At 53.0% G+C, this 14,973-nt stretch overlaps 1 protein-coding gene across 12 annotated transcripts in view; it reads right to left on the bottom strand.

Annotated features, from left to right (window-relative positions):
* The window catches only part of TBX5 (T-box transcription factor 5), an 84,558-nt gene that overhangs the window by 7,832 nt on the left and 61,753 nt on the right, over nt 1–14,973 (bottom strand). For all 12 annotated transcript variants that reach the window (XM_045456934.1, XM_045456931.1, XM_045456937.1 and 9 more), the window contains one exon: nt 3,150–3,376. In XM_045456934.1, coding sequence (XP_045312890.1) covers nt 3,150–3,376 — 227 coding nt within the window. The remainder of the gene's footprint in view (nt 1–3,149; nt 3,377–14,973) is intronic.

Raw genomic sequence — 14,973 nt, forward strand, 5'->3', positions numbered from 1 at the left:
GTTGGAAAGGAGACAGACAATGAGGGGAAGTCAGATAGTGGGGCAGGCAGGGGGCCGGGGGGGGCGGGGAAAGCCACCCATGGAGTCACCACTTCGCGGGACTCCCAAACTGGAAGGAAACCTGGCTGATTCCTTATCACCTTACAATGGAGGCTGATGATGAATTGCTTTTTGTCGTCTCCGAGACACGCAGGACAGACAGAGCTTGGCTGGAATGCTGTCCCTGGGAGCTCCCTTTTGGGGCGGGGGTGGCAGGGGGTGAGAAGGGCAGAGGTTTCCCGCCCCCCCCCCCGCCCCCCACCCCCGCTTCACAGGCACCAGCACTTTGCAGATCTCCTCTGCAGCATTAGCCCACCGTGGTCATCAGTTATGTCACCACGCGGGACGACATCCGACCCCCTCGCCACCGTGAGCTTCAGAAGCGCAGAGCGGCGGCCAGCTAACGGGCACTGCGCCCTTAGACCATCTCGTTCCATCTCACCGCAACCCTACGGGGGAGGTGCTGTTATCACACTCATCGTTTTGCAGAAGAGGGAGTTAGGGCTGAGAAAGCGGGGGGCTTGCCCGCAGCCGGAAAGCGTCAGCTGCTGTGACCTCCTGCCACAGACTGGCCGCCACCCCACTGGCTTCGCCCGTGGCCATCTCAAGCTGACCCTGAGCTCACCTGAGGACCCGCCGAGTGCCCTGTGCGGGTCACCTGCTCCCATCACGGGAGGGGGTCCATTCCCCCGGCATTCAAAGCCTTCCGACTCTCCCCCGCCGCCTCCAGGAGAACAAAGCATTGACACGGATGCCGCTGTAAATATCGAGCCTTAAAAAAGTGCCTTGATTCTTTTTAACTTCTTCCTCCGCATGGGTTCAAATTCTGCCCCCCCCGGGGAGCCTTCGGCACGTGCGTTTACCTTTCTGGGCCTCAGTTTCCCCACCTGTAAAGCGGGTGAATAACTGCACCTACCTAGCAGCATTGTTGAAAGGTTGTGGTGGAGAGCTTGGGCGGGGCACCCTTACACAGAACACAGAACAAGATCTCTGTGCAGAACAAGGGTCCTGTGCCCCAGGTGACATCCTCAACCCCTGCTGGGGCCTGGAGAGGCAGACATTTTTGCACGCATCTGGTCTCCAGGCCACGCAGCAGCGGACACGCTGGGAGCCGGGCCAGGGGGTCTGTTGGGGTGATATCATTGTTCCACCCTTTGGGATCCAAGGAGCGTGGACGGGCTTCAGGTTCAGCCTGGAAAACAGCCTCACCCAGATCAGCACCCCAGCCCCGGGCTTGAACCAACGACGGCCTTTCTCTCTGTCAAGCTGCGAGATCGGTACCCGTCAAATAGTCAAACCGTGCGACTTTCCTCAAGTAACCTCAGCTCAGAGAACACTGCCAAAGCATCTGTTTCCATCAGTTGTTAGTGAGTTGATATATTTTTTTTTTTTTTAAAGATGTTCCAGACGCTGGGCACTGGAATTCCAAAGGCATTGAGTTGGCTACTGAGGCTGGGAGACACATCAGGCCACACTGGGCCCGCCGGAGCAAACCAGTGACTGCTTATTGGGTCCACCTTGTGCTAAATATGACAAGCACGAGGGACGCCTGGGTGGCTCAGTCGGTTAAACGTCCGACTTCGGCTCGGGTCACGATCTCGAAGTCCGTGAGTTCGAGCCCCGCGTCAGGCTCTGTGCTGACAGCCCGGAGCCTGGAGCCTGCTTCGGATTCTGTGTCTCCCTCTCTCTCTGCCCCTCCCCGACTTGCACGGTCTCTGTCTCTCTCAAATAAATAAAATAAAACTTAAACAATATGTATATACGACAAGCCCAATTTCATGACATCCTCACACCAAGCCTATAGGTCTAATCGTGAGCCCAAATCTATAGATTAGAAAAAATAAGGCTCAGAACAGTTAAGTAACTTGCCCCTAATCATAAAAATTTGCAACTGGCAAAGGTAGGATTCATCCCAATTGTATGTAGTCCCCTCCGTCCCGTATCTTTCTCGAAGCTTCACTGGGACAGGAGCCTTACCACCTCCCCCTCCACGGACACACTTCCTAGAGCGACAGCTGTAACCAGAGCCAACACTTGCCGGGTGCTCACCAAGTATCAGGTGCTCTCGGGAACTCGGCACCATTTACAAAGTGAGAAACTGAGGCACAGAGACGCCAGGACACCTGGCTAAGGCCACACAAGAAGCTGGCGGCAGAGCTGAGACTCGAGCCTGGGTCCTCCAGCCCCGTTGCCCACGCTGTCCCCACCGTGCCTGTCTGCCACTCACACAAGCAACGGTTCCAGTAAAGCTGAACTCAGCCGCACACCCCCCACCCCCATGTCAACCACTTTGATTCTGGCTCGAAAAATATGCCACCAGAAATTCCCTTCGGTATGATAGCCCTAGACTCAGATGACTCAGGAAAAGTCCCCATTTCTCATTCGGCCAAGAAAACTACGCAGCGTCTCAGACAGAGTTCAAACCAGATTTAAAGACAAAACGCAAAGGGGAGAAAAACAACCCGCTGTGATTTTTCTCCTTTCTTTCTTTTTTGGGTGTTGGTTGGTTTTGATCTAGAAAGGCAAGAAGACGAGCTCGGGATCCACCCACCCAAGAGAAACCGTAGCACATAAACCAAAGCACATCCAACTGTAAGAAAGCTCCCTGCAGCATGGCTCGCGGGAGGCAACGAAAATGCTGGAAGCAACCGCCGTGTCTGCCAGTGGGGGTGGAAAGGCAGACGCGGCTTCACCCTTTGGGGGCAACGCTCTCCCTTCGGCAACTAAAAAGCACGAGGCAGCTCTAGGCTCGTGAAAAGACCCTCCGCGGCATAGTCTCAAGTTTAAGAAATGCAAGTTGCGATATTCAGACGGCATAATATCAGCCGTTAAAAGCAAAAACAAAACCATTTTTATGTGCTTGCGCGTGCGGGTGTAAACGAATCAAATAAGACTGGACGTTTCCAATACATTTTCCCCAAGGAAGGGGCCAGAACTGGAGGAGACATGTCAAGTTCTGCAGATAATGGTTTGAGTTTCTTACAACCTCCGTGAGTTTTTATATTGCTTACGTTTTTTAAATAAACAAATGTAGTTGTGTGTACTTTTTTTCCCCCAAGGAAAGGAAGGAAAAACAGAAAGGCCAGGTGGGCAGGGAGTATCACACTCACCTTTCCTCTTGGTGCAGTGATAAATCTGGCTGTGCTCCTGGGGCAGTGGGTATGGGTTGGGCGGGGGCAGGAGATCCTGGGAGGGGCCGGATACACCATTCTCGCACTGGTACTGGGACCCCAAGTTGGACGAGGAGGACAGAGCTCGAGGCTCACTGCTGAAAGGACTGTGGTTGGAGGCTACTTTCTGTCTTACTGTGCTCCTGGGAACCACGGGATATTCTTTACTGAAAGAGAGAAGGTGAGAAATACTGTGGATCAGTGCCCCCCATACAGATGCCCCCGCTGGCTGAGCCACGGGATCAGAGAATCCACCAGAAATGTGCCACAGCATAAGAAACAAAAGCGTCTTTGATGAGTGAAGCGATCCACTTGTACTCAAGTGCATCAAATAAACAGACATATATATTTAGGCACTAACTGCTCATGCCTTATACGTTAGGCAAGTGGGTTTACGTATAGTTCTGTATGTATACTGAAAGTTAAATGAGCTCCACCGCTGAGGAACCCTCTTCATGATCAATGAACACACAGCATCTTGAAATACTTCAATCTGTTGCGTATGTCTTTGAATTCCCTAATTCAAAAGCTAAAAGAGCTGAGTAGTCGGGGTCACTTAGGCTTAACTCCTGGGTTTCCATCTTTCAAACGGCGCTCAGGTCTTTGGTCAACATTAGGAAAAAGGTAGTTGACCCTCTAGAATAGTCAGGAACGGTCCCCGGCTACCCTAATCTGTGCCTTACAATTTCCTTTTGAGCTGTTCTACTGGTCACCACTGACATCATATTTCAACTTCTCCTCCGTGCCTGGGTTGTTCCATCTGTGAAACAAGGATAGTAAAAATCCCCAGTCCAAAGGATCGTTGAGGGGAAAAAAAAGAAATTCATACGTGTGAAAGACGGAACAGTAGCGGGCACAGAGCGAGCGTTCAACAAACGACGGCCGTCATCATTACTGTGGTCGTTTTGAGGGAGTAAGGAGAGAGAGAGAAAGGAGGGAAGGCAGAACAGGGCCAAAGGAAACAGAGAACAGAGCACAGGATCTAGGACTGGGCAGGCCCAGATTCAGGCCCCCCCGCCATCACTTATAGACCGTGTGCCCCTCTGAGCCTCAGGCGTCCCACGGGGAAACCGAGCAGAAGAAAATCCAGTGACATCCTAGGAAGAGCCTCCTCCCAGGTGCTCAGAATCTGGTTTCTCGCACTCGTCCGGCTCGCACGCGCCACATTCCCTTGCCTTCGGCTTTCACACCAGGAATTCCCACTCCTTTCCTCATAAGAGCTTGGGAATGTCACCAGGAACCTCCCCCCGGGAAGGAGGGAGCCCCACAGGAAGCCGGGTGGGTGAGGAGGGTCAGAAGAAGAGTCTGCAGAGGAGTCGGGAGGAGGGGTGGCTCTACGATAAAAGGGAGAAGTGAGGGGCGCCTGGGCGGCTCAGTCAGTTAAGCGTCCGACTCTTGATTTCAGCTCAGCTCACGATCTCAAGGTTCGTGAGTTCGAGCCCCACCCCGGGGTCCATGCTGACCGCACCGAGCCTGCTGGGGATTCTCTCTCTCCCTCTCTCTGCCCCTCCCCTGCTCATGCTCTCTCTGTCTCTCAAAATAAATAAATAAATGAAACTCTTTTTTTTATTTTAATAAATAAATAATTTTAACTTTTTAACGTTGATTCATTTTTGAGAGAGAGAGAGAGAGACAAAGCATGAGCAGGGGAGGGGCAGAGAGAGGGGGAGACACAAAATCCAAAGCAGGCTCCAGGCTCCGAGCTGTCAGCACAGAGCCGGATGCGGGGCTCGAACTCACCAACCGCGAGATCGTGACCCGAGCCGAAGTCGGATGTTTAACCGACTGAGCCACCCAGGCGCCCCGATAATTACTTTCAAAACAGGGAGAACTGAGAGGAGCATCTGTGCTCATAAGAAGATTCTAGTCTGACCCCCAACGTGTGCTCATCCATGCAGGGAAGGGGGCTGCTGACATCTGGAGTGGGGAGAGGAAATCGGGGACAGGAAAACCACAATCAGTGTGCAGGCTGATGGAGGGGTGATCTATCCCATCCTTACTGGAAGGCGACTGGATAGCATCCCTTTTTTTTTTTTTTTTTTTTTTAATATACAATAATGCAGATCCAGCAATCCAATTATGACGAATTTCCCTAAGAAGTTGACCGGGTCAGTGCACAAAGACATAAGCCTGAGGCTTTTCCCTGCAGCCCAGGGAAAAACTAGAAATGGCTGAAATGCCCTCATTAATGGCTAAGTAAACTCTGACAGAGCCGAGCAATGGAATATTACACAGAATTGAAAAAGAATGAGGAGGGGCACCTGGGTGGCTCGGTCGGTTAAGCGTCCGGCTTTGGCTTTCGGCTCAGGTCACGATCTCGCGGTCCGTGAGTTTGAGCCCTGCTTCAGCTGAGCTCAAGCCCCACTTCGGGATTCTCTCTCTCTCTCCCCCCTCTCTCTCTCTGCCCCTCGCTCACTCACGCTCTCTCTTAAAGAATTAATAAATAATAAAAATACTTCCATCACTGTATTTTAATACAGCTGGTGTTCTTCTGCAATCCACACAATTGCTACGATGCGTCGAATCGTGTTACTCTGAGAAGTGACACGTCAGTTTCACGAGGCCACCAGAGAGGCCCATGCCACCAAACAGGCTACGACCGCCTCCCGAGAAGAAATACGTATCAGTAAATCCCAAACTCAGCTGTGATTTTTGCCATGAACCACCCTCTTCTTTTACGAATCACGTTTTTCAATCCGTTTTTCGCCGAGTGCGTTTAGCCTCACTCTGAGCGACGAGATCTGCAAAGCGACGGCAACTGTAGAGCAACTGAAATAAATACTCATTGAACTCAAAGAGGGGCGCCTGGGTGGCTCAGTCGGTTAAGCGGCCGACTTCGGCCGACTTCTGTGCCGACAGCTCGGAGCCTGGAGCCTGCTTCCGACTCTGTGTCTCCCGCTCTCTCTCTTCCTCCCCCACTGACACTGTCTCTCTGAAATATACACAAACATTTAAAAACAAATTAAAGGGGCGCCTGGGTGGCTCAGTCGGTTGAGCGTCCGACTTCGGCTCAGGTCATGATCTCACGGTTTGTGGGTTCGAGGCCCGCGTCGGGCTCTGTGCTGACGGCTCAGAGCCTGGAGCCTGCTTCCGATTCTGTGTCTCCCTGTCTCTCTGCCCCTCCCCCGTTCATGCTCTGTCTCTCTCTGTCTCAAAAATAAATAAACGTTAAAAAAAAATTTTTTTTAATAAAATAAAAACAATTAAAATTTTTTTAAAAACTTAAAAATAAAAATAAATCTACATTTAAAAAGAGCACACGTGAAATCATGTCACGTCCAAAGAGCGCTGCATCTAGCACATTCTGAAGGGTGCGCTGCATTGGCCCTCTCCATCCTTTCTGTGACTCTTAGGAAGTAGGGACTGGTTTTGTCCCCACTTTACAGATTAGGAAACCAAGGCCCTGGGAGAAGAAGCAACTTGCCGCCCCTGGTCACAGAGCTAGAAAGACCCACCACCAGGACTCTACCCCAGGCGTCCCCTAACAACTTCTCCGCAGGCTCCTGATCGTGTCTTTCCATTCTCAGAACACAGTATACTTTTAGGAGAGCAGGGCCCAGGGCCCAAGATTCCTCTCCCGCTTCTCCCACCCCTCGGGGGCTGGAATGATCTCCACCCTGGCCCCGGACTTTGTTTGTCACGCGAAAGCACGTCAGAGTAGCCAGGCAGGGGACGCAGAGCGTCCGCCAAGTTTCCATGAGGGCACAGAACCCTCACGACACCCGGGGGTCCCCTGGCGGAGCTTTCCCGTGCTATGGGCCATCTCAGAACCCAAGCTGGAGCCGTCCTGAGCAGCCACAACACTCAGAACTCCCCCCTGGGGCCAGAGGCTTGAAAGGAATAGAATTAGCTTTACGGTCCTCTCTTTGAGGTTCCAGCTACGTAATGGAAAAAGAAGAAGAAGAAGAAGAAGAAGAAGAAGAAAAAGAAGAAGAAGAAAAATTAGAATAATAATAAAACATTACAAAAGTTGTCAACTCTTGCTGGCAATTCTATTCGGGTCTGCTTAGTTCCAGAGTTGGGCTGCCAGAGCTCCGACAGGAAGGGGGAAATCTCTTTCAGTCGTATGTTCTTAATGGGGAAGGTTATTTTTTTTTAATTAAAGAAAACAACTCCCAAAAAATGTTGGCCGAGGGATTTTACAAGAGAATGTATCAATGGACTCCGTGGAATTCTCCCCTCCAGTGCTGCCAACTTGCAAAACAACTCTCTCCAAAGGCCAAACCCTGCTTTTGATTACTAACACTCCCAGAAGTGGGAGAGCCACGTTATCCCAACAGCCGCTTGTCCCTCACAGCTTGTTTCTCTGCAAGGCGCTTGAGACATCATCCCCACCGTCAATCAGGAACACCTCCCTCTCGGTGCCTGCCGTGCAACGTCCCCAAGTCCATCTGACAGGTGTCAAAACAGGAGCGTGCAACGGCGAAGCGTCCCCTCCATCGGTACGGGGTTGACACAAAGGGGGGAAAGCGTCGGCAATCCACCAACACGGGGCGGGGTGGGATTTTCCCCGGGCTCCCCAACGCACCAAAGGAACGCGGTCAGTAGCAACAAGACAGCGTCTAACGTCCTTGCAGCGGGGAAGACAAACTGTCTTCCTCTACAGCTCGAGAGCGGCAGTGAGGAATCCAGCGCGCTTGGGGCGCCTGGGTTAGCCTCCGACTGCGGCTCAGGTCACGATCTCGCCGTTTGTGGGTTCGAGCCCCGCGTCGGGCTCTGGGCCGACAGCTCGGAGCCTGGAGCCCGCTTCGGATTCTGCGTCTCCCTCTCTCCCCGCCCCACCCCCACTTGCGCTCTGTCTCTCTCTCTATGTCAAAAATAAATAAAATGAAAAAAAAATAATAATAATAAATTAGAAAAAAAATCAGGATCAGGAGGGGCGCCTGGGCGGCTCAGTCCATTGAGCGTCTGACTTCAGCTCAGGTCACGATCCCATAGGTTCGAGCCCCGCGTCGGGCTCTGGGCCCACAGCTCGGATTCTGCGTCTCCCTCTCTCCCCGCCCCACCCCCGCTCACGCTCTGTCTCTGTCTCTCAAAAAACGAATAAACGTTAAAAAAACAAGAAGAAAGAATCCGGGGCAGCAACAAAGTGCTGGGGGTTTTGTTTTGTTTTGTTCCAGCCTTACCCTCGTCTTCCGGGCGATGAACTGAAGCCTTACCCTCATTTGATCCGGGCGCTATGCCCACCTCACCGGTAGGATTACATGCACTTCAGAGTTTGTAAAGAAGCTGAGGCTCAGAGAGGTCAAGCAACTTTCCCCAGATGGCACAGCAGAGGATAAAGCCGAGCTTCGCCCGGGCTCAGTGCTATTCCAAAGCTCTTGCCAGCTCACTTACACTTGATCGCAGGGAATTGTTGCCTTCACAGCAACAGCCTGGGCAACATGCCCTGTCGCATAAGGCATCCTGGTGGCAGCAGCTGGAGATGGGCTGCATCGGGCAACATCAAGTTCTACTGGTCAACCTGTCAATCCTACCGTTTGAGCGGCCTTGAGTTTACCGAAGGTCACCCCCCGCCCGCACCCCTGCTCTCTGCCAGCCGCGGCCACATCCTCAAGGACAGGCTGTGCTCAGTCCGGGCTCGCCCGACACAAGCCGGGGTCCTCAGCCCCTCCGCTCGCCCTGGGTGCCGGCGCCCCGCAGAGCAGCTTCTCCCCGGCTCGGGCCCCCGCTCACATTCTGTTCCACGTGAGCGAGTGCAGTGAATGACGCCATTGTCGCCGGGTCTGGGCTGTAAAACGTTACAAGGGAATACTGCGATCCGCGGCCAAACTGCCCGCCGCCAGCTAATGAACGCCCCCGAGAAGGTCTTCCACTGCAGCCAACTGAATCGGCCTTTTCACGAGAGCAGGTGGCAGGGGTGCTGGGTGCTGGGGGGGGGAGGGGTGTTGTCGCTCCCCCCCCCCCAGCCCCCAACCCCCGCCAAGCCCAGCGAGCCCTTCTCAAACAACCGAAGCAGCTTGCTGGGGCAAGACTGGGATTGCAAAATCCCTGTCCCCGCGGAGCAAATTCCTCCTCTGCTGGTACCTTAATCTGTGATTAAAATTCCCACCATCCCACAAGGGCCTTGGCGATTTATTCACTCTCTAGTACGCTCAGGGACGCTCTTCTGATCTCACGTGCGTGGACGCTTGGGGGGACCGGGGACAGCTCAGCCCAGGCAGGACGGAGCTCAGCGCACGGAGGGCTTTGCCATTGTTTTCGTGACTCAGTTCATGCCGCACCAGCACGCTGCAGAAGGCGCGGTGAGAACCGGGCGCGCTAAGAAGTTGGACACCCTCTCCCACCGCTGGTTCAACAACCGGGGCTGCAGGATTCGAGGGGGCACCAAGAAATTCAAAGGCGCCTCTCCCTCTGTGGCTGTGAGCCCCCACCACTTACGGCACTTCGGTTTGAGAACTCGGGGCTCCCCGGCTGAATCTCCGGGTAACTGAATATCAGGGTGGTCGTGTGGAGTCGGGGCTCTGAAGTCAGGCCTCGCGGATGTGCCTCACCAGCCACAAACGTGGCCACGGTGGAGCTGGCTAGCTTCCACCTTTCTCTGAGCCTCAGTTTTCTGTCTGCAAAATGGGAACAGTAAAATCCACTGCCTCTTGGGATTGTAAAACAACACGATGCGTGGAAAGGCTGAGCCCGTAGGCGGACACACAGCTCGATGAGCACCAGCTTACAAATCGCCCGTTACTCGATTCCGAAGCAGAGATACCTCCCTTGCCCGGGCTCTGATTGGTCTAGGAACCCCCCCTACTCTGCCCAAACATCAGATATTTAGAACTTGTCAATGTTTCCAGGGAGAGGGCCATTCTTGTTATCACCTCCTCAAAAGCGGTCCAGAGACAGCTCTGGGATCACAGAGAAAGCGCTGAATAGTTTCATGGACCGCTGATGACATCAAGCTTTGCCTCAGTTTCTCCACTCACAGAACAGGACTACCAAGGCCCACGTCACATAGCATAGCTGTGAGCCCCCAAAGTAAGAGCTAGGATGTGAGGCTACAGACAGGAAAGGTCAGTGCAAACGAAACTTTCGATGGGGCTCATGGTAAGGGTACAATCCGCCTTGGTTCAGTCTCCTAAAACTATCAGTTTCAACAAGTTTAACCATGTCTTTGTTTTACTACCTTTTTTTTTTTTTTTTTTTTTTTTTTTTTAATGATTTTGGACAGAGGATGGGAAGGTGGAAGGGACTTTCGGAGGTCCAGCCTCGGTCTTTCTGGAAGCCGGAAGACTGGGAGGGCCCGGACTAACAGATCTTCCTCAAACTGCTTCCTATACCAGAGGGGATTGTTTTGAGGCTTTTGTTTCGAGGGGACGCACGCGGGGGCCCCTCGGTCATACAGAAAGAAGTAAGTCAAGGAGCTGCTGGTGACCTTCAGTTCGAACAACGACCTTGGCAAAGCCACCCAAAAGCAACCACTTCTGCAAGAATGCTAAATGGCCTGTGTACTAATATAAAAATCTGTCTCTCCCCCTAAAAACAGACACAAACACCTATGAGGGAACGGGTCTCCAGGGAGACAAACTTCTAACGTGAGAACATGACTGGGATGGGGCAGCTGAGATACAGGGTTTAGAGTGAGGATGGCTAGAGATTGGAGTGGATTTCAAGCTTGGCTGCATAGTACAACCACCTGGGAGAATTAAAGGGAAACAAATGTTCACTCCGGGTGAAATAGTTAAAGGAGATTAAGAATGCATTCACTGTGGGGGCGCCTGGGTGGCTCAGTCGGTTGAGCGTCCGACTTCGGCTCAGGTCATGATCTTGCAGCTCGTGGGTTCGAGCCCTGCGTCGGGCTCTGTGCTGACAGCTCAGATCCCTGAGCCTGCTTCGGATTCTGTGTCTCCCTCTCTCTCTGCCCCTAACCCACTCGCATTCTGTCTCTGTCTCTCTCAAAAACAAAAATAAACATTAAAAAAAATGAATGCACTTATTTTGATGAGCACTGAACAATATATCGAATTGTTGAATCACTATCCTGTACACCTGAAACTAATAGAACACCATGTATTAATTATGCTTCAATTTAAAAAAAAATATTTCAGCAAAGAAAAGAAATACTGACTCCTGAGTCCACCCCACCCCCCACCCCCGCAAGAGTCTGATGTCATTGTTCCGTGGTGCAGCCTAGACTTGGCGATCTTAAAAAGCTCCCCAGGAGAAAGAAGCCATATGCAAAAGAGTGCATGCTAGAAGCATCCATTTATACTAAATTCTGTAACAGAAAAAACCTACAATAGAAAGGAAATAAAAGTCGAATTGCTTCTGGTGGGGACGTGGGGGCAGGAATTAATTGGGATGGGGCATGAGGGAAGTTTCTGGGGTAGGGAATGTTCTATATTACGACGGGGGCTTGGGTTTCACAGGAATGTGCGTTTGTCAAAAAGCGAACGGTGCCCTTATGGTTTGTGCATTTCACTGTATGTAACTTTACCTAAAATAGAGATTTGTGAGCAAAAATGGAGTCTTAGTTAATGATACACATGAAGCATAGAGGAGTGGAATATACTCGTGTCTGCCACTGCCACTCAGTATGAAATGCACAAAAAAATAAAATGGATGGATGGGTGGGGTGGTGGATTGATGGACAGATAGATTGGTGGGTGGATGGATGGATGGATGGATGGATAGATGGACTGGTGGATGGTGGGTGGTAGATGGAGGGATGGGTGGATGGGTGGATGGTGGGTGGATAGATGGACTGGCCGATGGATGGATGAATGGATGGATGGATGGAAAGACGGACTGGTCAATGGATGAATGGGTGGATGGATGGATGGATGGATGGATGGATGGATGGAAAGACAGACTGGTCAATGGATGGATGGATGGATGGATGGATGGATGGATGGAAAGACGGACTGGTCAATGGATGGATGGGTGGATGGATGGATGGATGGATGGATGATGGATGGAAAGACGGACTGGTCAATGAATGGAGGGGTGGATGGGTGGATGGATGGATGGAAAGACAGACTGGTCAATGGATGGATGGGTGGATGGATGGATGGATGAATGGATGGATAGATGGACTGGTGGATGGTGGATGGTAGATGGAGGGATGGGTGGATGGGTGGATGGTGGGTGGATAGATGGACTGGCCGATGGATGGATGGATGGATGGATGGATGGAAGGACAGACTGGTCAATGGATGGATGGGTGGATGGATGGATGGATAGATGGACGGATGGATGGTGGATGATAGATGGATGGATGGGTGGGTGGGCGGATGGGTAGGTGGATAGATGGACTGGCCGATGGATGGATGGAAAGATGGACTGGTCAATGGATTGATGGGAGGATGGGTGGGTGGATGGACAGATGGATGGATGGGTGGTCAGATGGCTGATAGGGCAAATATGTAACAAAATATTAACTGTAGAATGTAAGCAGCAGATTTGTGGGTGCTCGCCGTACCCTTCTTCCACGTTTTCTGTATGTTTTACAGTTTTCATAACAAAACACTGGGGAAGCACTGCGGGTACTTCTCACGTTCAGCCAAAGTTGAGCGCTTACAGCAATGGGTTAGGTTTTACACAACAGCCCAGCACACGGCATCTATTTCCAGATCTATTTCACACATTTACCTGAACACCCGTGCCCGTTCTGTAGAGCCAGGGGATTACCCAGGTGCGAGCAGGGGACCCCTCCATCAGAAAACGTGCCAAAGGGCCGTTTCTGAGCCCTCCCTAGAGCCACCGATTCAGAACCTCTGAGGAGGAAACCCAGAAATATGCTTTTCTTAACAAGCTCCCCACCCCCAGGTAATTTTGATGTCTGCCAAAAGTCTGAGAAGCGCTATTCGCACGTGAATGAGTGATGTGCCCACAGACACTGTCCCTGAAGAGAAGGTATGCTGGGGGGGGGGGGGGGACAGTGCTGCAGATGAGCGGGAAAAGGTCGAGGGGGGGTGTTCTCAGCATCCATATCCCTGCGGGTCAACCAGGAGCCAACATGGGACCCCCTTGGGACAAACCTCAATTTCACAACTTAGGCCGGCTTGGCTTCCCCAACACAACCCCCTCTTATTTTCCATAAGTTCACACTTCTCTGGTGGAAGCCGTGTGGCTAGCCAAAAGTACGGCAAGGAGTGGGGAGTTCATGCCATCTCCGGAATGTTGTCTTGCAAATCACTCCTCATTAACCGGGCATTCCGATTACCTTTAACCACAAGCACGGGGCTACAAGAGCGCTAAGCCGTTTGAAAAGTGACCGTTTGAGGTTAAGGGCTCAACATTCATTTAAAATCAGGAAGCCGGGGCTGGAGAAGGAGGGAAGGTGCCAACGGAAGGGCTTTAACCTTTTAGGGCGGCGGTGGGGGGGGAGGGGGTGGACCCCTGAATCCTTCAAAATCGTTTGCAAATGTTTTTTTTTTTTCCTATTTGTATCTTGTGAGTTGTTCAGAGAGTCCCTGGCTTTCATCGGATTTTCAAAAGGGACCCTGATTAAGAAGCCCAGCCCTGGAGAAAAAGATGGAGGGGACTCTAAGGAGCGCAGAGGCAGGTGAAACGTCAGTTTCCAGCGTGGGTGGGCGGAGCCGGCCTGGGAGAGACAACAGGAACCTACTGGGTGGAGCTGGGACATCCTGGGCCCTAAGCTTTCCTAGCCGCTGGCTGGCTGGGGGGCGGGGGGCTCCAAATCCAGGCCAGTGAAGCAGAGCCTCAGGGTGTCCCGGCTCCAGACAGGCTCTGAAGCCACCACTGTCCATCGAGTGTGACAAACCCCAATGACGCTGCATAAATGGCCCTCTGTGCAAGGTGACCCAAGAAGTGTGGGGGAAGCGGTGGGGAGCAAGGGGGAGTCTCTCCACCCTCAAGGGGCCGAGCTCACAGCCAGGCCTCTGCGCCCTGACTCGCCGTGGGGCCCTGGGCTGGCCAAGCCGGCGTCTGGCTTCACGAGGGCACGGACCCCGTCTCAACGTCGGCCTGACATCAATCCAGCCTCAGTCTGGGCCCCATCCCCTGCCAGATGCCTCTGTGCATGTCGGGGTGGGCTTGAAACACGTGGACACCCTCTTCGACTCTCCTCCCTAGAGGGGGGATCCCTGCGCCTCAGATCAGGCCCCACTCCAGTGAGTCCCGTGCAAGCCACGGGATGCGGCAGGAGTAACACTACGTGTTTTCAAGACCCGGTAAGCAAGAGTCTCACGGCTCCCTCCTGGTCCTCTTGGGAGCAGCCGGCAGCCCCGGGAGGAGTCTGACTCCGCGGAGTCCGCCACGCGGGGCGGGCCGCACGCACCGGCTGAGGTCCCAGCCGAAAGGCAGCACCAGCTGGCGATCACAGCTGCGTGCCATCCCGGACGCCCGGACGCATGACTTCGGCTACCTGCTGCCCCGGCCAACACCTGGCTGCAGGCGAGAAGTGCCCAGACGAGCCCTTTCCAAGTTCCCGACCCGCAAATCACGAACGAGACGAGCGGGGTGACTTCCTGCTTCACCTGGCACACGTGGCGGCCAGCAACGCCTGGTCTTTTCAGCATCAGTGCTTCTGACGAGCAGCAGCACCGAGCGAGGGCCAGCAGATGGGCACTCTGAGGTCGCCTGCACTTCCTTGGCCCTTTAGCGGGCCGTGGTGGCACAGAGCAAGCGGGGTCTAGCGCTCCAGCTGTCCCGGATTTAGTCACGCACACGGAACAGAAGGCATAGCCTTCCAGCCCGTCCCAGCGAAGCCTGGGTGTCACCTGTTACCTTGCAATAGCAATCAGGATGGGCCCATTATCTCATTCACCCAGGCAACAGCCCTGGAGGTGGGTTCTATAGTCATCCC

The sequence above is a fragment of the Leopardus geoffroyi genome, chromosome D3, assembly GCF_018350155.1.
Source record: "Leopardus geoffroyi isolate Oge1 chromosome D3, O.geoffroyi_Oge1_pat1.0, whole genome shotgun sequence".
Taxonomy (NCBI): Eukaryota; Metazoa; Chordata; class Mammalia; order Carnivora; family Felidae; genus Leopardus; species Leopardus geoffroyi.